General features: G+C 50.0%; 5 protein-coding genes across 5 annotated transcripts; all 5 read right to left on the bottom strand.

Moving 5' to 3' along the window:
* Window positions 1-1,336: 1,336 nt before the first annotated feature.
* CDV56_107603 (Zn(II)2Cys6 transcription factor) lies at window positions 1,337-4,400 on the bottom strand (the record flags this gene model as incomplete). The annotated part of the gene is made up of 4 exons (XM_026761222.1): window positions 1,337-2,311; window positions 2,384-3,365; window positions 3,433-4,303; window positions 4,370-4,400. The coding sequence occupies 4 exons, from the start codon at window positions 4,398-4,400 to the stop codon at window positions 1,337-1,339; spliced, it is 2,859 nt and encodes a 952-aa protein (XP_026613814.1).
* An 8,311-nt stretch (window positions 4,401-12,711) lies between these two features.
* On the bottom strand, window positions 12,712-14,094 carry CDV56_107159 (60S ribosomal protein uL4; the record flags this gene model as incomplete). The annotated part of the gene is made up of 4 exons (XM_026760778.1): window positions 12,712-13,474; window positions 13,567-13,717; window positions 13,792-13,886; window positions 13,985-14,094. 4 exons carry the CDS (start codon window positions 14,092-14,094, stop codon window positions 12,712-12,714), a joined length of 1,119 nt encoding a protein of 372 aa, XP_026613813.1.
* A 785-nt stretch (window positions 14,095-14,879) lies between these two features.
* On the bottom strand, window positions 14,880-16,136 carry CDV56_107073 (lytic polysaccharide monooxygenase AA11 family protein; the record flags this gene model as incomplete). The annotated part of the gene is made up of 1 exon (XM_026760692.1): window positions 14,880-16,136. The coding sequence occupies one exon, from the start codon at window positions 16,134-16,136 to the stop codon at window positions 14,880-14,882; it is 1,257 nt and encodes a 418-aa protein (XP_026613812.1).
* A 3,388-nt stretch (window positions 16,137-19,524) lies between these two features.
* On the bottom strand, window positions 19,525-20,538 carry CDV56_106841 (IMPACT family protein; the record flags this gene model as incomplete). The annotated part of the gene is made up of 1 exon (XM_026760460.1): window positions 19,525-20,538. One exon carries the CDS (start codon window positions 20,536-20,538, stop codon window positions 19,525-19,527), a length of 1,014 nt encoding a protein of 337 aa, XP_026613811.1.
* Window positions 20,539-21,012: 474 nt separating this feature from the next.
* Window positions 21,013-22,957, bottom strand: CDV56_106707 (putative aromatic amino acid aminotransferase; the record flags this gene model as incomplete). The annotated part of the gene is made up of 3 exons (XM_026760326.1): window positions 21,013-22,072; window positions 22,166-22,748; window positions 22,813-22,957. The coding sequence occupies 3 exons, from the start codon at window positions 22,955-22,957 to the stop codon at window positions 21,013-21,015; spliced, it is 1,788 nt and encodes a 595-aa protein (XP_026613810.1).
* Window positions 22,958-23,519: the final 562 nt, after the last annotated feature.

Genomic DNA, 23,519 nt, shown 5'->3' with positions numbered 1-23,519 from the left:
AGCACCGCCGCCCCGCCAGCCCCCCACTCCCTCCGCACCCTCTCCGCCCCAAGAAGGTCATAAACAATCCTCTTCTTCGGGTCAAGCAGCGTCTCGTACGCCTCCCGGATTCGCGCAAAGTGCCGCTCCGCAGCCTCCCGCAGCTCCGCGGGCTGTTTATCCGGGTGGAAGCTGAGTGTGAGATTGCGGTACGCGGAGCGGATCTCCGCGTCGCTAGGGGCGGGGGTCCGGCGAAGGCCTAGCAGGGCGTAGTAGTCGACTTCTTCTTCGGCGGGGTAGGACATGATCACGCTATAGTCTGTGTCTTCATTGTAATCACCATATTTCTCGGAGGCGTATCTCGTCCGCTGGGGGGGCGTGTCATCGGTGTCCGCTCCTCCTCCTCCTCCTCCTCCTCCTACCCACTCGCCGTCAGAGGACATCGTAGCCGGCGCGGCGCAGCGCACACCTGAACGGTTAACCGGATCCTGATAGCTGGGTAAGTATCGCGTGCACAGATTCCACTAGCGCATCAAATATCGGCAGTCCATCTTCTTGTCGTCGTGGAGCGATCGCGATTGCAATGTCCCTTTCCCTTCGTTTCTTTGCTTCGATGACGTCGGGAGAAAAACAGTGCACTGTGCACGGCTTTCCGGGACGCCGTTGCTCCGTCTCCGCCTTTGCTTTTGTGAATCAACATTTTCGTCCTCCCTTCACTCAACCTCAGGACTATGCTGGTGCGTCCTGTTTGGTGATCATGAAATGAAATGAAATGAAATGCCAACTTGTGTGAAGCTTACATTCACTGAGAGTAGCGGGTGGCGTTCGGACTATCTCGTTTACCACAGAGTTGAAGTCTACACTGACACATGAATGGGCCTGAATGGATAGCTCAACTTTGACGCCGACAGAGCAAAACTTGGCTGCAGGTCATATTACTGTATTGAGTCTAGGCATCTAAGAAGAAAATGTGCTATCATCACATCTACGAATCATTGAATCCCACGCGATATCGTACCCAGAGATCAAGGCAAACCATGGCTACTATTCAACACGTCTTTGAATCAAGCATTAGACATCAGAGTCGTCAATAGTATACATCATCAATGCGCACAGCAAAACCACTCCATCCCATCGTCATCGCTTAAAATCACTCAAACATGAATTTGGTACTCGCCTTCTGAAGCTGGCAAGGCATAGGCGATCGAAATCGTTCACAAGATAGTCATTTTATAAATCGAGTAGAATCGGAACCCAGGTATTGATGACAAGGAAGAAAAAAAATCGTGTCTTTTAATACATGTCGTAACGGTGCAAGGTGCACGGACGACGAGAAAACGGATCACAATGACCTCTTTCAGTCTGTTTCTCTGATCCAGAGTATGTTGGATTCTGTCCATGAAGCGTCTTCCAGCCCCAACGCGCTGAATAGTCTGTCGTGGGGCAGAGCACCATAGAAAAGATCTTCGGTGATCGGGCTCTGCTGGTTCTGAATCCGGCTGTCCAGGGAATGACCCTTCGCAACAAACACCATCTTACGGTCCAGCTCGGTCGGGCAGTGGAGGAGTTCCATCAATGGCTCCAGGCGAGTCTCGATGAGAGACACTAATGACAGCGAGCTCTCCCAAAAACGACCCAGCTCCTTGACAGCCTCAAGGCCACCTCTGATGAGATTGACGCATTCAGGCATATCAGCTACCAACCCGGCCGCACTAAGGATGTCCACTGCGGACAGGATCACATAGCCTAGGAAAGGGTTTAGAATAGTTGCTTGCGAGGATGCGGAGTCTATGACGACTTGCGATGCGTCATATTCAGCCGCGTAATGCGCCAAAGCGAGAGCAATTCGCAGGGTCTCCGCCGCATGAGTCCTGGCCGTGCGAACATGCCTGCTCACAAACTTAGCGCGAAAGTCCTGGCCACGCGCATGTCTATTCAGTTTCATCATTGTTGCATGATATAACAGATGTATCGAGAAAAACGGATCAGGTTTTCTCGCCCGAACGCTTCGCTCCATATTCAGAGCGCTGAATCTCAAATGTTCTGGCAGCCTGGCAACCCATGCGTCTGCACGCCGGCAGATTGTGGCATAAAAATCCTCGAACGGAGTGGTGGATGACTCCACAGGAACCAGGGACAAGCGGAAGACGTGATCCGATACCTCTCCCCAAAGAGATACCATTTCTATCAGAAGCGCCATGGCACTCAATTCGGAGAGCTCATCATCCGTTGATGCGGGCGGCTGATTGAGGAAGCTTTGAAAGTATGGTACAGTCGTATATTGCTGAGCCTCGAAAACTTCTTCGCGACAAGGCAATCTAATATAAGCTGTCTGTGAGGGAATGAAAGCTGAAGTTGACGAATAGAAACAGGACAGGTGCTAGGCGGAAAAGACAAGAAATACGGTTAGCTGGCTCCCAATATCGAACTGCTGGGACGGCAGGGGAAGAGCACTCACATCCATCAAAAAGGCGACCCAGAATGTCCTACGACGACATTCTATCAGGGCCTGGGGATGCAAGCCATATTCGCAGACCCGGTTTCGATCCACAATAACCCCTCCCGACTCAACATTGTACCGTAATCCACATACCGTTCGAACTGCAGCACCGACAGCATCCCAGGACTTCTCTAGAGTACCGATGGCGTAATACCAAAGGCTCATGATAATCCGAGATTGTGCGAGCTGCAAAGAGAGGTTATGACGACTATGTTCCACGGCGTAGCGGGCCGTGCGTGAGGCCCTCTTCATGGCCGCAAGTCTGTCAGGTCGATCCGAGAAAATCGCTCCCAAGGTCATCATTGAGTAAAGAAGCATGTTGTCCTCCAGCGACTTCGTATGGCACGATCTTAACCACAAGAGGAAGCGCCTTCGGGGGAATATATAATACAAGCTGTCGTTCACATGAGTGAAATAATTTTCAACATAGTGAGTTGTAAGTTCCGCATCGCTTTCATAAGGATCCGTGTTCCACTCGTGCGCAAGGGGATCGTGTGGGTCCAGATCTCTCATTTCCATCAAGATCTCAGTGTAATCAGGTGTAGCACGGGCTGAGTTGCCTTCCACAGACCGCCGATTTAGATCCTCAGCGCCGGCAGATGGCCTGCCGAGGCTCTGTCGTCTCGCTCTGTAAAGTTGATCCGATTCCAGGCTAGGTTCGTGGACACTGTTGATGGCAGGGGGTGTAAGCATGGAGGCCTCAGACATTGGCGACTGTGAATTGGTGCCAGGGAGGGATGCGGAGCTTTCAGAAGCCCTTACGACGGAGTAGATCGAGTTGGATGAGCTAGAAGGGTGATGACCGGCAAAGGAGGAGGAGGTGTCTCTCGCGTCATATCTGTTGACATGCGTGTTGGCTTTCGCTGCTGCACGGTTCCCTCGTGGTCTGTAGGGCCATCTCATCAGCATCGAGATTCTCTTGGGCAACAAAAGGTCTTATGTTAGTCACTTACGCGCTCTCGAACCGGCACTCCCTTCCCGACTTCTGACATTGGTCGCATTTTGGGAGATTAGGTTGGCACTTGATCTTCTTCTCCCGGCAGGTAAGGCAGGCTTGTGCCAATCTTTTCCGCGGTTTTCCGGCCTTAGTTACGCCCCAGTTGGCGTTTACAGCCACACCGTCAATGGTCTTGGGACAATGGGACCCGTCAGCGTAGATGTAACACCAGCCTTCACCCTCTATGTACCGCTCGTCGACCACATGAGGACGGACTTGAGCCGTCTGGGGTTGATTTGCTGCCGCGCTTCCGATCTCGTGAGCCACTGGCGATGGGTTCTCTTCCCTTATTTCCTTATCGGGGTACGCATGAGCCTGGGGTGTAAAGGGAGATTGGTGCGCTAGTTGCTGTGGGACATCTGTACGGATGCTCGCATGCATGCGAGCCTCATTTCCGGGTGTGTATATGGACATTTGAGAGAGAGAAGGCAGATTCCCAGTCGTCGGCCGCGAGAAGGGGTCTGCGTGGGCCTCGGGTCTCCCTTGAGGACCCCCTTGAGGTGTCCTTGGAACAGGACCGGTATCATGATGGGTTGCCGTATGGCGACTCTGACCGACCTCACGGCTGTCGCCAGTAGGATGGTAGAAACTGAACAGCCGTGAGCGATGGGGTGACCCCGATTGGCTTGAGCGAGAGGATGGGGTCAACAGCTCGCTGACGGAAGGGAGCTGTTCGTTCACGATTGGCTGATGTCCAAGAGCGTTTGAGCGGACTCTGGGGTTCCCTTTTCCTTCATGGTTTCGCTGGGATAGAAACGGGTCTGTTCCAAATTGCAGAGACTCCAATGTGCGCGGTGGTGGAAGTTGGTAGGGATGATTTCCAGGTACTGGCACGTTAGCTGAACGCTCTGGTTCCCTTTCCGGAGAAGCTCGGTCGGTAATAGGTAACATACGCCCGAAAGGTCCCACATAGTAGGTCGACATGACGTTCACGAACGGAAAGCTGATCTCGGGGCAATCTAACGTTGAGCAGCTGATAACATCAAATCTCCAGTGTCGATTTCGCGGGAACCTGTGGGTGGGGTGGAGGTAAGGAGAGAGGGCCGGCGGGCTGTGAGATTCGATCTTGGCTATCCTGAAAGAATAGATTCTCGATAGATTTATGGAGTCGTTTGACGATGACGCAGAGCCAAATAAGCGAGCGACAAGGGAACGGATCTTGAACGGATGAAAGAAGGACGATGATAATGTTGGCTCTGGATTCGAGGACGGTAGGGTAGATTTGACTCGTTTCGACCCAGCTCCTTCCTCCTGCTGCTCGTCTTGATGTCTGATGGAAAAGAAAGTAGTTGTAGAAGACGGTAACGAGGTCAGGAGCGTAATCGGCACAAGATCTGTTCGAAATACCCTCCCGGACAGCTTCTATGGCCCTCTCATATACTAGAAAACACAGTATCCTCTCAATGATTGACTGAACCAGATCCTCTGACTGCGAAGAGAGGCTTGCACGGTGTAAATTAATAACTTCTCAGAGTAAGGCAACGCTGACAATGCGTCTATATTATCAAACCGAGTCTGCGCCACGAGAACTCAAAGTGGAAAACCTGCATACACACGCTGGTAGGTGGAACAGGAAGAAGCACGAGGCAACGGATGCATCTAGATGGCCATGATCATGGTGCAAACGGTCCTGAAACTTTCCTCTGGCGAACGACTCCTCCATGCCAGGGTTGCTGCAGAACCTCCGTTGATCGTCCGGAAACTTTGAGCAACAGTGCCGCTGAGGATGATATTGGATTGTGGGTCAGAATCACTTGCTTCAAATCATACCCTGACCACCTTTCTGAAAGCAATGGTCAGGCCAGGAGACGGGTCTTCTTGGTAATGGGTATTAGGGTAGTATGAAAGAAGCGTTGCCCAGCTGCAGCTGGCGACAGGGATTCTAAAAAAGGGAAAAGGACACAACACAGCAGCAGGGGAAGAAAGAATGATGAAAGGAAAGAAAAGTCGTTTGTTGATGGAAGGGTAGACTCTGTGTCCAAGCCGGACAGTGAGCGAGGATCGCAGCCGGAATGACCAGAGTGTTGGGATTTTCTTGTGTTTCTTCTTGATTATCTTTTCTCTGTTTTATTTCCCGTCAGACTGTCCCTCTTTTTCTTTCCTTGTCTTGTGATTTTTCTTTTCTTTACACGTCTCCCCAGAGAGCCAAAGCCGTTGAGTCTCGGGAGCCGCTCATACGCACCTTCAGTGACTAGACTTCCTTGGGGTTGGTCGGAAGATTACTACCACTGAAAGGAGTTAAAGAACCCTAGGTAGCAAGAAATAGCGTCTCCGTGGTAGATCTTGACGGGACGAGTCAGAGGATGATTTGCTACAGGGAGTGCAGACGTAGTGGGGTGTAGTGGCTCCGGGAAGGCTGGCTGTTGATGCTCGAAAGGCTGCGCCGGTACAGGGTCCCCCTGTAGAAGACCAGGGTAGGGGAGCGGAGTAGACAAGCGAACGGGAGGCGGAGGGGTGTTTGGAGGGAAAGTCACCGAGAAAATGAACGCGGAAGAATAGGGAAGAGTTGAGGAAGGTGAAAAGAGAATCGAGAATAGAGGAAACAAAAAAAAAATCCAGACAGTTTATAGGATGGAAAGAGTGTCAGAGAAGTGGTCAGAAGAGGAAGAGAGGGAATGGGTACGCAGTTCAGGAAGAGGGGGGGGCAACAATTGTTGTGGTACATCAGTTCAGGCACACTACAGAGTGATGAGGGAAGTATATCTCTGTTTCTGTTAGTGATTTGAGAATATTCTCAGTATTATTGTCGTTAAACCAGGAACAATACAACGGTCAAGCTGGTGTCCTGTCCAACTAATAGTGATAATAATAAATGATGATTATTCCGATTATCATTTCTGTTAGTCAAGGTATCCTCGTTTGTTGACACAAATACCTCCATACTTGGTAGATCACTGGATACTTGTAGGTAGTCCTTGAAAAACAATCGACTTGATGTTCGACTACTTCCCATCCCAAATATCATCCCGATTTTGAATTTCAATTGGAACAAGGAGGCGTGTTGGCAGGTAGGTCAGACTGATGCTTTCTCAAGCATGTCGATAGGGTAGAATAGCAGTCAAGATGAGATAAGAAGTGTACTTGATTTGCTGATCTTGATCATGCAATATTCAAATACGGAGTATAGATAGTACATGACATTAATGACTACCTACGTAAGGTCGTGTTGTTGCTGTACCTTGAATCTGTAATCGGTACGCATTTCTACATGGCTTATTGTGATACGCTCGTCCTTGTTAAGGTACCTTAGTTATTGAGATTACAACTACAGTCTAAATAGCATAAGCAGGAGTCATCGGACAATATCCTTCCACTCACGGGATGCGAATGATCGCGCAATCTTAATTACTATGTCCCATTCTTCATCAGCCCAAGTAAGCAACATCTCCGATCCAGCAGAGGTGGAACTTGGGTACGTGCCTGTTCCCTCGGAACGGCATTTGAAAATAACTTTGTTCTTACTTGCCGACTTGTCTTTACCATGCCGGACTGTCTTTTGCTCAGGGAACGGCAGTTAAACTGTTCCTCTTCATTATTGCAACTTACGATCTATGCACCTTTCCACCGTCGGCACAATAGCTGTGACCTGTGCCTCCAAATCATCTATGGAAGACGCAGGCCGTGGTACGTGGAAAAGCCACAAGACTCAGAGCGTAGGAGGACAGTTTCACCATGACATGACCCAAGTGAATGTTGATTCAAATCAAGCCACTGACCATCGAGGATCCATTTTCCACTTCTGTTTCGGCCGGACAGTGGCTTTCAGGTTATTGCTTTTGGTTTGGGGGAAGAAATTCTGAACATCGATGGGCATGGAGCTGATGGAGAAGATTAGAATCCATCAAATCATGGAAGTTGTAACCTCCTCGGGCAAATCAGCCTATCCAGCCTTAGGCTCTTAGCTGAGCCAGGTGCCCACAGGGCTTATCTTTAGACTGGACCCAGAGCTCTTTCAGTCAGCCATTCGGTGAAATACCTCGCAATCCACTGCCTCCTCTAGTATCGCGCAACCGTCGAAAAGTGGACTCAGTCCAACCTGCTCTTCAAAGAGCAAGAGAGTCGGCATTATTAGGAGTCCAAGAGCATTGAGAGTTCGCAGTTGGGCTCGTTCAGAGGTTCTCGTCTCTCACTTATTCCGTTACCAATTAGATTGCTCATTACGATTAATTTCACCTCTAGCCTCAGTCTTAACTCTTAAAGTACTGGTCAACGGCGCGCATCCCGGAGAAAGCCCGTGTTTGAGGGCTATGACGATCCGATCTGCGTGCCGTCCGTCATGATATTCGGAAATTCCGGTCCAAATCCCGTCTCTAGTCTTCTTCAATCTCTTTTCTTTTCTTGCTTTCGTCTAATTCTTGATGGATCGTCATTGATTGGTCTGACGGGCCAATCCTGGTTGCTGTGACTGTATGTATTTTCCTATCAGTCCTCACCGAGCCGCCATGATCATGATAGCTGGCCCTCGGTGACAAATTCCGCGCGAGAAGAGGCTCAAAGCCTCAAACTCTAAAGGCATCGCACAAACCTGACACCAGCAATAGTTCCGAACTCAAGTGGAAGATGGAAACTCAAAAAGAGAGAGAGAAAATACTCAACTCCTCTGCCGGATCTGGATAAAAGACCGCTGGCCATCAACATCATTGGCGCGATTAAGTTCATAAGATCCAGTTTTCCCGAACATATACCGAAATTTTCCAAGGACGGAGATGCGTACAATTGCACACAACAAAAAAAAAGCACATATATTCAACCGAGTCAGTTTGAAATCAGCTTGAATATCGATACTATTGGCTCGATGAATCAGTTGCAAATCCTGGGCTGGAAGCAGAGACATATTTCGCCAAGTACTGACTAGACACGAAGTCTCGGTGCTGCTGCATTTACATAGTCAACACTTAGTTCATTCGGCTACTGCATCTGCCGCCCATATACTGCTGGTTAGCGGGAGCTAGTCTTCACCATCAAGACTGCAATCTTAAAGGAAAATCATATTATCAATATGTTCTCTCGGATTGATCTTTACGAAGGAGAAACGACTCGGAAGAATCGCAGCAGATTTCTTTCTGGTTCTTCTCTGATAGGATCAACTAGCGCCCCAACGGTCTGAGACATGTGTTTAACCAGCTTTAGGCCAAGGTAATTGTAACAGATACTGCCTAACTGCCAATAAGAGGCATTTTGTACCAGTCACTACCAGAGGTACTTGGTTTGAGATACTGCGCACATCCCGATCCTCGGCCGTATGAGTCTAAGCAGCAGTATCTCTATTCTGATAGTCTACAGGATCACAGTGTGCAAATAGAAAATGCAGCCATAAAACCTTCTTATCAATACATACCTCAACATAAATAACGCAACCAATCTTTAATAGATAATTAATCTAAACCTCAAGGTCAAGACACCCAGCCACTTGTTCAGTTGCTATAGATAGACGAAATATCCCTAGAGCAATCTAAGTCCTAGAAGTTAAACCTATGCCGAGAATCGGTCTAGTACCGTCCAGGCTTAATGTCAATATCGACTGGAACTAGATCATCAACTAACCAAGCGAGGTTACAGGCGTTGCTACTTTGCTTCACACTTTGCAGCAATTTACGACGACCTCGGACCGGGCATATTAATTGATAGTCGTTCGCCTGAGTATGAAGCATATTTCACGTTGCCGCTGCCGAGCTATCGCGGATATTCAAGGAAAGAAATCTTTCGAGCCTCGGATGCAATATAACAACAACATTAACAATGGCAGATCTGATTACCTAGGTAGATAAACCTTACACATGTGCTGGAGTCATGGCTGACTTAATGAAGAAAATTATAGCCCCACAAAGAACGAGTACTACAAACTAATACTACTACTACTTAGATGTAAATACCTACCACACTATGGATCAGTGAGCACTAATTCTCTACTCTTGGTATGAGAGCAAATACTACTACTAGTATACCTAGTGCCAACATGCGCAATATCGACGCGCATGCATCATGTCTGATCCTCGGCTCGATTAACCGTACTAGAAACTAGCAGTTTTTCCTGACGACGCATATGATTCAAGGATCTTTGAGCTCTGCTCAGTGCTTTGCGTATTGGCTAGACTGCTCCCTAGATAGTTATCTACGGGATAGCCTACCGTTATTGCCGTCCAGGGTCTGCATGCCTCCATTCCCGACACGGAAACTTCACCTTTCTCCTAACGTGTCCAAGTCGAATCCGATTCCTGCACTCCCAGTTTGCACCGTAACATTGCTGAGTGATCTTCCATGGTCGCAGAACCGTTCCCGACATCCCGACGGCGGATGGAGTCTCCCGTCCTTTGACGCCGTGCTGATGCATGCACTTGCTTGGTGATCATACGGTGGTGTCGGTTCGAACCATGAACGTTCCGAAGTCTTGCGAGTTGCTAGTTGCAAGTTGGAGTTGCAGCCCTCAGGCGATGACACTTACTTCGTGACAGTTGATGCTACGAGTACGCCGTAGGAGCTAGGGTGTTGTTCTGTTCCTGATCCATATATTTGGCAAAGCTTGATTCGAGCATCGGTTCTCCGTACTCGCATCCGCCACTGCCTAGTCCTCATCCCTGCGGGCAAACAGGCTTTTCTCTCATTGAGAGCATGTGAATCTGGCGACTGGACGTGGACATAACATGTATGAAGTAAGTACAATGGATAACCAAGTTTCATTTGAAGTACAAACTACGGGCTTCCTTCGAATTACAACTTCGGAGTCGTCTTAGATACTAACTGGACGGCCTCGCATTCATTTAGATCAGACCGACGCTGTGACCTGATCGACAGGCAGACCGAACCGAGATTGACCAGAGCTAATCAGTGATCATGCGAAACAACCGTCATCTGCTCCGAGGCATATTCAAGTGCCTCGCTGCCTATCATATTCATATCCAAGATGCCGTAGTCTTCGGCCAAAGATTTAACCTAAGAGAGAGATATACGTTCTGATCTCACTCTTGTCAAGCGAGGTTCGGCCCCAGAGTTCGAGTTAACCCACGTATAAACTACTCAGGAAGAGCCAGCCTGAAACGGGTCCAGCTTGGCATCCAATGCTTTCCTGGCTGATCGCTTGTGGCCACTGGCGATCTAATCTAGCAGCCACTTGACGTCTCGTACCAACAAGCCAGTGGCTACTATCATAATTGTCGTCATTGTCTCAAAGCCAAAAGCTCTACCCATGGATATTCACCATGCAACTTCCCAACAACCACAGCATCTCGATGCAACATGGGAGATAGCATCCAGTACGCATTATGCAGAATCAGCCTTCCCTACCAGTCTGAAGGCCGAACCCAACTCCGTGATATTTGCAGTTACACCTCGTCTCAACTCTCAAAGGAGATTAAACACTACGCTGAATGCACTATGCAGAACGCACAGTTTGCAGCATCAGACTAGCCGGTAATATGCGATTTTCTGAGAGAGCAATTTATCCGGAGCCAACGACAAGGATCCAGCAACGTACAGTAGACTAGATACCTGTTACTTCGTACATATGAGCCCATAAACCCATAAACCACATCCATTTGTGGTTAACTGCCCGGTGAGACGACCAATTCTGTAAGACCCATGCACATTGCATAAGTACCAAGTACTGTCTAGTGCCCGTCATCCTCTAGTCTCGTCGGACCTTCGTAGCAAGTCAAAGAGCAAGGATACATTGCGCCGTAGCGCAGTCAACGTCAATGTCAGCCCAAAACACGGACACACAAGCCGAACAAGCTGAGCCTGACGGCGACAGACCTCCAAAGCTCATCGGCAAGTATACCTTGCTGGAAGCAACCGGCCAACGCTGAAGCACCGCAATCCCTAACCGTCGATCCGAAACTTGCCCATCTATCCCAGGACTCTCCATCTACAATCCAAGCGTGGTATCGACCATTCCATACAGAGTACAAGAGGTACCTTAAAAACATCGGTACTTTTGAATCCTCAGTCCAGTCCCTGCACGAGCCAGGGAAGACCTACAGCAGTTACACAGAACCGGACCAAACTTCGTCCCGAAGCAAACTTTGGATCTTTGCACAGCACTCCGTAAGGTAGGTATTATTGAAAACAACCGCCAAGCGCCACGAGCCAAATCCTCCTGTTAGTCAGGTAATCAATCCAGTCCGGAGAACCAGTCACAGCCCGGCATATATATTAACCTGTTAGTTAGGAGCAAGCAATTCTGGGAACACCAAAAAAAAAAGTCGAAATCGGGAAAAGGGGAGGACGGATCAGCGCTCGTGGGCTCCGTTGCTGTGGGTGTACGGAGCCCATATCCTACTCGAATACGCGGTCAAATACTTTTCTTTCGTGCCATTTGTGGAGATGGAGGGTAGAGACTAGGTATAGACCACGGAGAAATGCTCGCATGACGGATGTCGCATGCGCTGAAGCAAGCAAGCAAGCAAGCAAGCACGCAAGCAAGTACAGGTGACAGCTAACTAACTACCTTAACTGCCAATGCCAGGATCAGTGGTGTAGTGTAGGCTGTACGTAGCGATGGCTGTGATTGTGGGACTATATATAGAACCGAAGCATACCGTAGTGACGACCTAGTCTTGAGACTCGTCCTAACTCCTAGGAGAAGGCAAATTATCGGGAACCATCGGCCGACTAAAATAACCGAGCCTCTGAACGACGGTCAGCACCCTGTTTAGCTCGATGGGCGATATGTCGAATCCATGGCTAGAGTCCTTGGTTGCATATGTCAGTTATATTAAAGCATAGTCGACCTCCGATGCAGGTCATATAATAAAACCATCTAGAGCAGAGCCTAAAGCCGTTTGCGTGTTTCTGTTTGGGACCTGCGGTATACCCTTTCAGTATACGTTGCGAGTCGATCGCTAGGGAGTCATCTAGAGGAGATTATGGACCAGGGTCGAGGCAAGTAGATTGCAATTATGATTGCTCTGGACAAGGATGGTGGCAGAAGCTTGGTCTACTTACTCCTGACTTCGAGGTATCCCTCTTGTGTTGGATACAGATGCGATTGTCTGTGTTTGTCAATTACCCGAAGCCGAGGAGAGCTTCGAGATGTGACTTTAAGACTGAAATCGGCAGAAGATAGTTCATGCAAGGAGTACGCGAACGATTTACGATGATACTTAGGAGGACAATTACTCATACTCAATCATATTAACATAATGGGTATTGCAAAAGCATAGATTCATTTGCGATGGCTACCTTTTTAACCGTAGTAGAAAAACAAACTCATGTCAGACCCTAATCATCCCAGACCAATTTACTCCTCGCGGAGGGTGTTGAGGAACTCCTGGGAGGGACGAGCAGGCTTCTCGGACTCGACAGCCTTCTGGCCCAGCTTCTCTTTGGAGAAAGCAGCAGCGTAAGGGTTGAGGCGGAGCATGACCTGCTTGTTGCGCAGAGGGTTCTTCTTCTGCACAATGGTACGCTTGGTGCGAGCCTCGCCCTTGGGAGCGCGCAGGACGGACTGGATTTCAGAGGAGTTGATCAGGCGGGCCAGATCAGCGTTGGCAACGAGGTTCTGGGGCAGGACGTAGTCCTTCTTGAGAGCAGCGGGGGAGGTGGTGCTGCCGTAGACCTGGTCAAGGGCCTCGAAGGCGGAGGAGGTCCAGACGATGAAGCGACCGAGGTGACCACCGGGGGCGAGCTGGAGGAGGTTCAGGGAGAAGACGGAAGAGGTCTCAACACCGGGGATGTTGCGGAAAGCGCGGACAAGCTCCTTGCCGTCAACCTCGGGGTTGTAGACGACGAGGGGACCACGGCGCTGGCGGAAGCGGCGGTTCCTCATCTTACCCTTACCAGCGCGCATCTTCTTGGACTTCTGGACCTTGACGAGGTCGGCGCCGGCACCGACGGCCTTGAGCAGGGCGATGGCGGCCTTGGTCTTGGCAATGGCGGCGTTCTCGAAGGTCTTGGACTCAACGACCAGAGGAACCTCAGGAACGTTGGCAACGCGGTGACCGCGAGCGAACAGAAGAGAAGGAACGGAAGAAGCAGCCAGGGCGGAAGCGGTAGCGAAGCGCCTGTAAATTCGCGTTAGCCATGCAACACTCCCAACCATCTCCTTCAAGCGTCTCTTCTTCGCGCGCTCGATTCGTAGAAAAGGATTGCATACTTCTGGCCGAGGTTGACCTTCTGGTGCCACTTTCTCCAGACCTTGGTGGGAGCGAACATACGACCGGAACGGCACTGGTTACCGAACGCAGCCTGACCAGCACGGTGAGTACCACCACCAGAGACACGAGGGATACGAGCGACGGCACGACCTGCACTCAAAATAAGTATTTTGAAAACCCCTCCCATCCCAATCGCTTCCCCGATCGAGCGAATTTCGACATACCGGTACCCCAGGACTCAGCGGAAGTCTGTTCACCAGCCTTCTCGCTCACGGCATAAGGCTGTCTCTTGTTCTTGGCCATACCGGTGTGAACCTGCCTACAATCACAATGTCAGCCCAATTATTTTCTCCCCTCCATTCCCCTTCCTCCCGCATTTCTTCTCTCCCTGCAGTTTCTGGATTGCGGTAGGCATACTGGACGATATCAGGACGGATGGGCGCAGTGAAGACAGCAGGCAGGGGCAGAGTAGCCCCGCTGGGCTTGCCATCAGCCGTGGCGATAGTGACGGTAGGGCGGGACGCCATTGTTGTCGACGGTGAGCTGGTCGTTGTCGTCGTTTTCGGAGTTGAAGATCGAGTCTCGAGCTCACGATGTTCTGGAGGGAAATTTTCGCTTAGCTCGCGCTCCCGCGGGTGGTGGGTGCGAGAAACCCTAAACCCTTACTTGCCGTTTTTGGTTGGCTCGCTGCCGAGCGCCAAGACAAGTTCAAGTGCTCGTACTCCATACGAGACTGGAACAACATCAACTCATCCATGGCAGGACTTGCTCTTTCAGGCTCGACTAGTGAATAATTGGCTCAACAGGTCAGCATATATGATATCTAAATTGGCGAATTTCGGTATTCTGAGAATTGGTGTTGAGTTTGAACACGGTCTGCGATCTATCAGGCGATACTATGCCAAGACGACAGCAATTTATCGAGATCAACAGGACTTTCTCTTACGATCAGCTACAAATTATTCTGAAGATTGCAGCACAAATATTGCGTCAATTGCTCTTTTCTATTCAAGTATCGCTAAGAGACTCTCGCCTAATCAATAAGCCACATTCAACGCCAGGAAATGTTCTTCATTGCTTAGAATGTACAGGAGCCAGGACAGGCAAAGAATGAGATTGACAAAAGAGGGTCCATTGCAAGCTATAATTGTTTGCGAACGGAAACGAAAGTAGAGAATATGCTTTGTAAGGCCAAAACATCTGATTGCTTTTGCTGAGCCGACGTATTTGATCTCTCCATTTGTAAGAGTAGACGATTGCTTGTCGCCCGAACCAGCGGGACGCAAACACTCTCTTTCCATGGACGTCGGACTTAAGCGTGGCGGTGGCCACCGTGAGCGCGCTTCCTGTGGCGCATGGCGTCCATCATGCGAGGCTTCAAAGCTGTGGCCGAGATGGTGAAGTCCTTGTTCTGGCCGGCGGTGCACTGAGTACCAGCCGCCATCTGCTGAGTCGGGGTCCATTGACCGTTGGCGCAGCGCTGGAAGGAAGAGCCCTCGATGCAGTTCCAGATACCCTCGGGGCTGCAAGCGCCAGTCAAGGCTCCAGAGCTAGAGGAAGAGGAACCGGATTCGGAGCCACTGGCGGAGGACGAAGACGCGGGCGCGGCGGACGCCGTAGGCTGCGAAGGGACGACAACGGCCGAAGTAGGAGCGAAGATACCGGGAGCGCCTTGAGACTCGGCCGGCTCGCTGCTGCTGGGTTCAGGCTCCGCGGTGGGAGTAGCAGTAGCACCGACAGTGGCGCCAACGCTCACGCTGACGCCGGCACCAGCCGCAGTGGAAGAGGAGCTTGCAGCGGTGGAAGGAGAGCTAGAGCCGCCGCTGACAGTCCACGAGGGAGTACCAGAGCACGCTGCTTCACCGGAGGCCTGGAGGTTGCTCGGATTTCCGTCGTACTCGACGACATCACCGGGGTTGGGGAAGCGAATGTCAACGCCCTCCTTGGTGGTGCAACCGTTGATGTTGGCGACGAACATGGCGGGAAAGCTGGAGGAGCGCTTCTCGACCTCGACCTTCTCGGCGACGGGGGCCACGTTACGCTTGGTGGAGCCGCCGGTGACCGTGATGGGAGCGCAGTTCATGTACATCTCACGGTTACCGATGCGGTTGAACCAGGTCCAGGCCAGAGTGTATTTGCCGGGCTCGATGCCAGCAGGGATGGTGTAGTTGAATTCGAACGGATCCGCGACCTCAGCACCACCGGACATATTGCCGTCCACGTTGGCGGGACATCCACCTTCAATAGACTTGATAACCATCCAGGTGGAGTCCTTGGAAGGCTTGAGGTCGGTGGTTAAACTGACCTGGCAAGAACCACCACCGTGCGTGGCGCTGCCGATGAAGGTCAAGGGCATGACCTCACCGATCTGAGCGATGGTCTCCTCCGAAGGAGCCTCAAAAGCGTTGTCCCGGAGCTTGCAGGGAAAGTCACTGCCGTCAGCAGCGAGGGGGGAGTTGTTGAGACTCGAGTCGCTGTAGGGAGTGGGTTTATTCATCTTCATATGAGCTTCGACTGCAGAGGCACCGAGCAGGGCAGCAGCCACGAGACCAGACTTGGAGAACATCATTTTGACAAGGGATTGTCGGTTGTTGGACTTTCAGAATGACTGTACGACAGCTGAAATGAAGGAGCGGCTGCAAGGCTTTCTGATCGTACCAGACGATTCAGAAATTGTAGAGACTGGAGAGAGGAAGCTTTCTGGATGTAGAAGTTAGCAGGGAGGAAGCCAAACGCGAAGATGTTCAGAGATTTTATAAAAGTCATCAACAGCAACACATCGTCATTGCTAAGACAGAGACAGGACTTCTCTGACCCGCCTCTATTCATTTTGCTCCAGAGATGACCAACAATAGAGACGGGCCACAAGGACATTGTAAGAGACAAGAGGAGCAATGTTGAATGGGAGAGTAAGTGATAGAACAATACCTTCGTAGCGATCTCAGAAAAATCAGCGAGACCGTTCAGATGTCCTGAGAAAGAAAAGCTTTGTGTTGTCTGACTCTCTACTTTCAGAAAAAGGAATGTCGGAGTCTGCCACAGGCAAAACCACCAGAGTATCAAAAAGGAGTGAAGAAAAGAAAGACAGGAGCTGGCCTGTAAGAGACTGTCGAACAGTTGTAAGTCTGAAGAACTGAAGCGCTCAGCGTTATGCAGAAAGAAACAATGGGAAGAGAGAGATCATCACAGGATTATATAGAAGTCATATTCACCTCACTGTCTGGTGGGGTAGACATCAGCTGCCAGTAAATCGGTATGAGCAGTTAGTTCCACCTGGTAGATTCCTGATCAGTAAAAACTCATTTTTTCTACGCATCTCCATCTCTGAAGGGTCCTCGAATCAATCAGATTCAACAATCCAGCAGCGTCGCCAGGCACTAGTCCGTACTGCTGTACAGAAAGAACATCTGGATCCTCAATGGATGCAACCGGGACAACCTGAAACATCCAACAATGCGGAACTCCACTCGCACTTTTTACTCTGTCGATCTGTAGGAAAGTCAGGAACCCAGCAGTAGCATACACCACAGGATTGGAATTCTCAGCCCGATCCCCTCTGCCAGAGACGCGCTGCATCGGCCTGGGTGGCAGTTTGCATTGCCAAGGGAGAATGTGCATTGTAGCCAATCAGCGATCAATATGCCGAGCCGCCAAGATACCGCAAGTACTTTTGGACTCCGAAGGCCGTGAAGATGTCGCACCATCGAGCCAAGTGCAGGCGCTTTACGAGTCGGCAAACAGCGGATCTGCGGCCAATCAGATCGAGAGTGGATATACATCCCTCACTTCCATCATTATTCTTGATGCGATGGCACATTCCTGTAGGGAGACAGTGGGACAATATTGAGGCAAAACTAATATGAAGTAAATTATTGTCTATGGCGAGGTAGTATTTGTTACTGATACTTATTCAGAAATAAATTGGTGCCAAGGGTATTGAATCCAAGCACATTTGACCAGCGAATTGCAGGTCGAGTGAATCCAGATTGGTTCATTTGACAGGATACTTGGCAACCAGCAGTTTCTGCATTTCTGCCTAGTGTCAAAAGCATCATTATTGATGACTGGGAATCAGGCAATTACGTCGCTCGGAAAAGAGGAGTAGAATGACCATGCTACAACCTGGCGGTAAACGGCCCCATTCATCACCAGATAGTATATGCATCTAGCTCTCTACAAAATGTCTCACTCTTCTCAGACCACGGGATAGAGTAGTATCTGAAAGTCAATAGAGTACCAACGTTGCATAGAAATCGAATGCTCGAAAGATTGATCATCCTGTCGACATACCCCGGTTCCGAGAAGGAGGCTGTTCGGTGCTCTCAATGGTGCGGCTTAGCGCCTTCTGGCGTGGACTTGACTTTTCGATGTTATTTACAGTAGCATGGCCTGCAAGTTGATGTCAATGGTCACAAGTCTGGTCATGCCAGCAGCAAGGACTGAGGCATCATGAACAGAATGGTACACAGCACTAGATATTGGCATGTCCAGCCTCCTGTCCAAGCCATGGATCAATTCTCCGCATTCGACCCATCAAGCGAGATTATCTGGAACCAACCGACGGGACTCACGGGAGTTTCGAGGGATCACAGATTCACAATCATGTGAAACTTAGTAGAAATTAATATCGAGAAGCGTATCTCGCTTAAAATTAGTCCTTGATCAAGCGGAAGCGATGTTTCAAGGAGCAATCTTACCCATATCGAAGGCTCAGAATCTCGACCGATGAGCTTGTGGAGTCTTGGCAAGTAACTTCATGTTTCACTTAGATAGATGTTTCCAATTACCTTGTGGTCCCTTTGCTCCATATGATCACTTGTTGCCGATAAATCGGTACTTGATCCCTCGCCAAGGTAAGCTCATTATTTACTGTGCTCAAGATTGAGTGTCTGGTGAACCAAAGGCGATCGATGAAGTATAGGGATGCTATCTACGCATCTAGCGAGATGATCAATTGACTGGTTGAATCAGACGATCGAATCTCGATGCGAACAGAACGTCCAAGGCAGGAATGAGTGTTAATCCGCTGTCAAATCTACAGTAAGATCTTTTGATGATTTCATCTGCACAATCGGCTGCAGAGTGCCTTGTGTGACCAGCGGATGTATCATTCGCATCGCGTCGGGTAGGTACCACATGGACTTTGCAGCCCATCTAGCTGTCAGGTACGATGCTGTGTTGTACTATCGTGTCCACTTTCATTTATTAGAATCCAGCTGCCAAAATAAAAGTGGCACTTTCCACTCGTAGGTTCAATCAGCTCGGTTGGTGTTAGGTTTCAGCAGATATTAAAGTCGACACACTTGGGGATTAATCTCTTCGCCTTTCATGTGAAGGTGTGAGCTCATAGATGTCACCTCAAGTCCATGAGCCCAGTAAGTTCATGGGTCTAGGCATCAATAAAGCATCGAATACGAATTTGGCTGGCAGGGTCCAAGTTCAGACTAAGCTGTCCCTAGCATGCTGGTCTGTTTCAGCAAGTCCGTCAAAGTGAAGGCTCAGATTGGTGCATTATAGAGTGGTCCCATAATCGAATGTTCAAGAACCTGTTCGTACCCAAAGTCGTCAATTTTTCCTGAAAAAAGTAGTGAGCCGGGCACTCAGATTCGCCTAGATCGTCAAGATTATGTGATGGAGACTATTTCGTCTGACATTGCTGTGGATCAGCTCAGTGGTTTCGTTGAGGGTTTGAATCCCTTCCAACGGTTGCATTCAGTCTTTGCAATCATGAAGCGCTGGAGCTCTGGTGGATCATGGGCTGTTCTTCAACAGAACTGATTCTTCCCGTGGAGCGAAGGCTGAGGTAGGCCATGCGACTGGACCTATAGTTAAGATCGGGTCACAGTCGAGTGTGGACGCTCGTCGGGAGAGCCATAACCTCAATAGACCACTATAGCTGAATGCCATGACAGGAAATCAGCGCAAATAAGCCAGGTCCCTGAGTATCAGAAGAGCAATCATTTCTTCCCTTTCTTTCGACCCTTTTCAGCAGCCCCTGTAGACTCCTTGACGAACCCACCCTTGATCAATGCATCCCGACCGACAGCGTTGATGATTCGAAACCGGTCCGGCCCAAGGAGAATCCCACCGTACCATCGCGATACGACGACAATCACGTCCCACACATCCATCAACTGCATGAGGTGGAGCAGGCGCCCACCTGCAGCCGTCTCGCCGTCATCATCGCAGTCCTGCACAATCATCTCTGTAGCCTCGCCCTTCCCATTGGCCGGTCTCTGCTGTCTGATACGCCAAGCGCTGATATTGTGCGTCGCAGCAGCAACCTTCTTCTCCGTCGCCAGAAGATGATCCAGATACCCCTGAGCCTGCTCCAGACTGGTAACATGCGCCGCCCGTCCCACAAACACCGATTTCTTCTCCGTAACCACATCCGACAGCACCCAGTCGGGGGGACTGTCCAGCCCGAATGCATCTTGTAATGAGAGGGCCGCGATGTCCTCTGCGTCCAGCGCGGGGGATGCCTTTGTCTCTGCCTCTGCCCCCTTCTTCTCGCTGTCCTGGTTCTTGTTGCTGCTGCTGCTGCTGTTGCCGCCCAAACTGAGCTCTTGGAACGCTTCGACCGCCTCATTGATGACATCGAACAGGCAAACCGCGCCAGGCTGGTACGTCCTCCCTACAATATCCTCCAGTACATCCACGGCTATCTTGCCCTCACCCCGCGCACCGGTCGACGCCGTCCCGAGAATTTTCGGCGGGGTATCCGGGTAGGATGCATCGAAACCGAGGAGGAAGGATAGATGGGGATGTTCGGGGATTTGCAGTTTGATCGTTGTGCTTGATGAGTTGCTGGGTCCGGAGCCGCCTAAGTCTAGTGTTGAGTTGGCTGTTGCTGTTGATGCTGATGTTGCTGCGCTGTGTACGGTGATGGTGTCAGGTTCGTAGATCGCATTGATGGCTTCGATTTCTTCGGCGAGGTCAGTATTCGGAAGTGATCCAATCTCGGATGCCATTATGTCCGTAGCCTTGAAATGAGTTATCTAGACACTTGCTCGAGGTGAAGAGACCATGAGACGTAGTTTTCTTCATGGTGGTTGGTTTGTGGTTAGGAGGTCACATGACGTGAGCTTGGGATAGCTTCTGCAATTGTTTAAGATATCATGGATGAGTCTTCGGAGGCATTACCTCTGTATGTGCGGAAACAAAATTCTCATCCTGACTGCACTGCATATCAAGTATTTTCAGCCAATGATACTCCTTTTTGAGGAGGATGGTATTGGCCAGATCACAGTTGTTTTGCTGTTACATTTACTCCCGCAAACATATATTTCGGTGTAGAGGTAAGGCATTACCCGTGCTATGCCAATCAATTTCCATCATCAAGGGATGAACTCGATCATGCTGCTTTAAGGAAGTATATCTCAAAATGGGGCCTTGTTTAATATTGGAGTCGCTCAACCAAATCACCTCGACGCTATCATCAGCAATCAACAACCAATTCCCATCATATTCCCCACGCCTTCTAGCTGCAGATTCCTGAACTTCTGCGAGAACTCCTTGGTCTCATCCAAGCCATCTAGATCCTTTCTTTGCCAGAATGCGCGGAATCCCTCCACCAGTCTGTTGGTAATCACCGCAACCTCCTTCTCAGGCATTGGGGCAAAACATAATCGAAAGTACTGCCATGCTTGATCCAGGGCCTTCTGTGAGGGCGCAAACAAGTCGCCCGGGACCACAAGACACAAAAATGGCTCCTGTGTCAGATGCACCCACAATGCCTTGGACAGCGTTTCGGGCGAGTATTTCTCATACAGAGGATGGGTATTGAAAAGTACCTTGATCCAGACAAACATACCAGCCATGGGCCAGGTAAAGTCATACATTTGAACTTTGTCAATCACCTCCCAGCCACTTTCCTCGCTCGACTCGGAGGGCTCCGATCCATCGCCATTGATGATATACTTGCCTTCTTCGAGGCTGATGCACATGGCCTGCATGCGCCGCTCATATGCTCCTCGGAGACCCTCAAGCCAGCGAACCCAGCCATCCATCTTCCAGCCTGATTGGCTTTTGTTTTTGGGACCCCTGACATCTTCATCATCTTGTTGACCTAGAATCATCCCAGATACCATGGCCTGGACAAAACCGGAAGGATTTTGTGTCGAAGTCTCAGTGAGACGGGTAATCCTCTCGATGAAGGCAGGCTGTCCTGTGATCCAACCCAAGCGGCAACCAGGCGCAATGGTCTTGGAAAAAGTGTCCAACCGAATGACTCGTCCATCTGTATCTACAGACAAAAACGATGGCACAAGGGAGTCCAAAAATTGGTATCCGGACGATTTTCCGTGAGTATTATAATTTTGCGTGATAAGTGACTCGTCAAGGGGTGTGTTACGGTAACGAGCCGCCATTCTCTGCGAAGATGGATACTGCATATTCCAGTACGGATCGTCCTCGACGATGATAATGTCGTACCGCTGGCATAGAGCGTAGATCTCTTTCCTGCGATGAACTGACATGGTGCCTCCCGTAGGATTTTGACCAATCCTGCAGCCGCACGAGAAAAAGCGGAACCGTTAGTTTGCATCACCTGCACCAAGTATCGCAACAACCAATGACGATTTTGACCGTTGAACTTACGTGATGGTATACAACAAGTGAGGACGACGTCCTTTACGATAATCCCAGGTTTCGAGAACATCGGCCAGACCACCTTTGCCGTATGCCAGCATACCTTGGGCATCTATAGTGACTTCGGCTATGTTGAGACCACGAGGCCGAGCTGTTTGTATGGCATTCATGTAAACAAACTCCTCGCAGAGGATGCCTTCACGCTGTCGAATCATGTCCCTATCTGGACTCCAGGTGTTTGTGAAAGTTTCGATAACCTTGTTGAATCCATCGGTCGCACCGCAGCTGAGGAGGGTTTCTGGACCTCCCGCATACGGCACATTGGGGTGCAGATGCTCCCTTGTGAAATTCCGAACGAATGATGCCATAGGAGGTAATCCCTGTGCCGTGCTGTACTGCAGGGCAGTGGTGATGTCGATTTTCTTTTCCATATCGTCCGTTTTGCTCTCTTTGGGGACAATAATGCGGGCTGGGGAATCTGTATCCTTCTCTGGTGCCGCTTTGCCATTGTCCGGGGCAGGGTCGAAACGCTGAGGACGAGCAACGGTAGCTTCGAGCGTATCATATGGGAAATACGAAGCGTGAGGCATGCCTGGAGGAAATGAGTCAAATGTATTGATTAGACGATATTATTAGAGAAAGCCCGCCCTGCATACCGCCAGAGAGGTTTCCCATGCCTGGGATGACATAGTACTTGTATAATCTCTTGAGGTTACTCGACTCACGCCGGGTTGTGGTAACAGAGAAGTGATGCGATAAGTCCAATGGAGCGGACAGCTCCAGTTGCTTCGACCGAGCCATCTTGAGCAACCAAGTCCTTTCACAGCAATTTGATGGAGGAAATAGTTGATGAGAGAAAAGACAACCGCCAGGTCTACCTTGCGGGGGGGATAAGCATCAGGGCAACATGATAAAGGGTCCGTGAATCCTGCCCGTTATCTCCTGCCAGTCGACTGGAGAATCATCACAAAGTCATGATTGATAAGCAGATTCAACGGAGAGTGGGCCATCCGGGGGGCGCCGTTGGCGGTCCATGCCTTGGCCTCGGCGAATCCTAACGGTGGTACAGATACATGGGCGATTGCTAAACCAGCGAATGTTGCCAGTGGACCGTAAAGTAGGTTCAGTCCAAAGAATATTCATGGAAGCATACTCGAGTCTCAATTGGAATGAACAGCCCTGGAAGGTCAGATATAAGTAGGATGGCCTTGTCGAATTGCTTGATGGACATGCGGCGACAGCGGTTAGACAAGCACAATAGCATCACATCAATGGCTAGATGGATTGATGAAAATCAGACCTGGCTTCCCTCTATTTAGCAGATATCTAACTAGTGTTTGATATGAGGCAATGTGCTGCGATT

The sequence above is a fragment of the Aspergillus thermomutatus genome (genome assembly GCF_002237265.1).
Source record: "Aspergillus thermomutatus strain HMR AF 39 chromosome Unknown NODE_115, whole genome shotgun sequence".
NCBI classification, from domain to species: Eukaryota; Fungi; Ascomycota; class Eurotiomycetes; order Eurotiales; family Aspergillaceae; genus Aspergillus; species Aspergillus thermomutatus.
The sequence above is the reverse complement of the archived record's forward strand: the minus strand, read 5'-3'. Positions and strand labels throughout refer to the sequence as shown.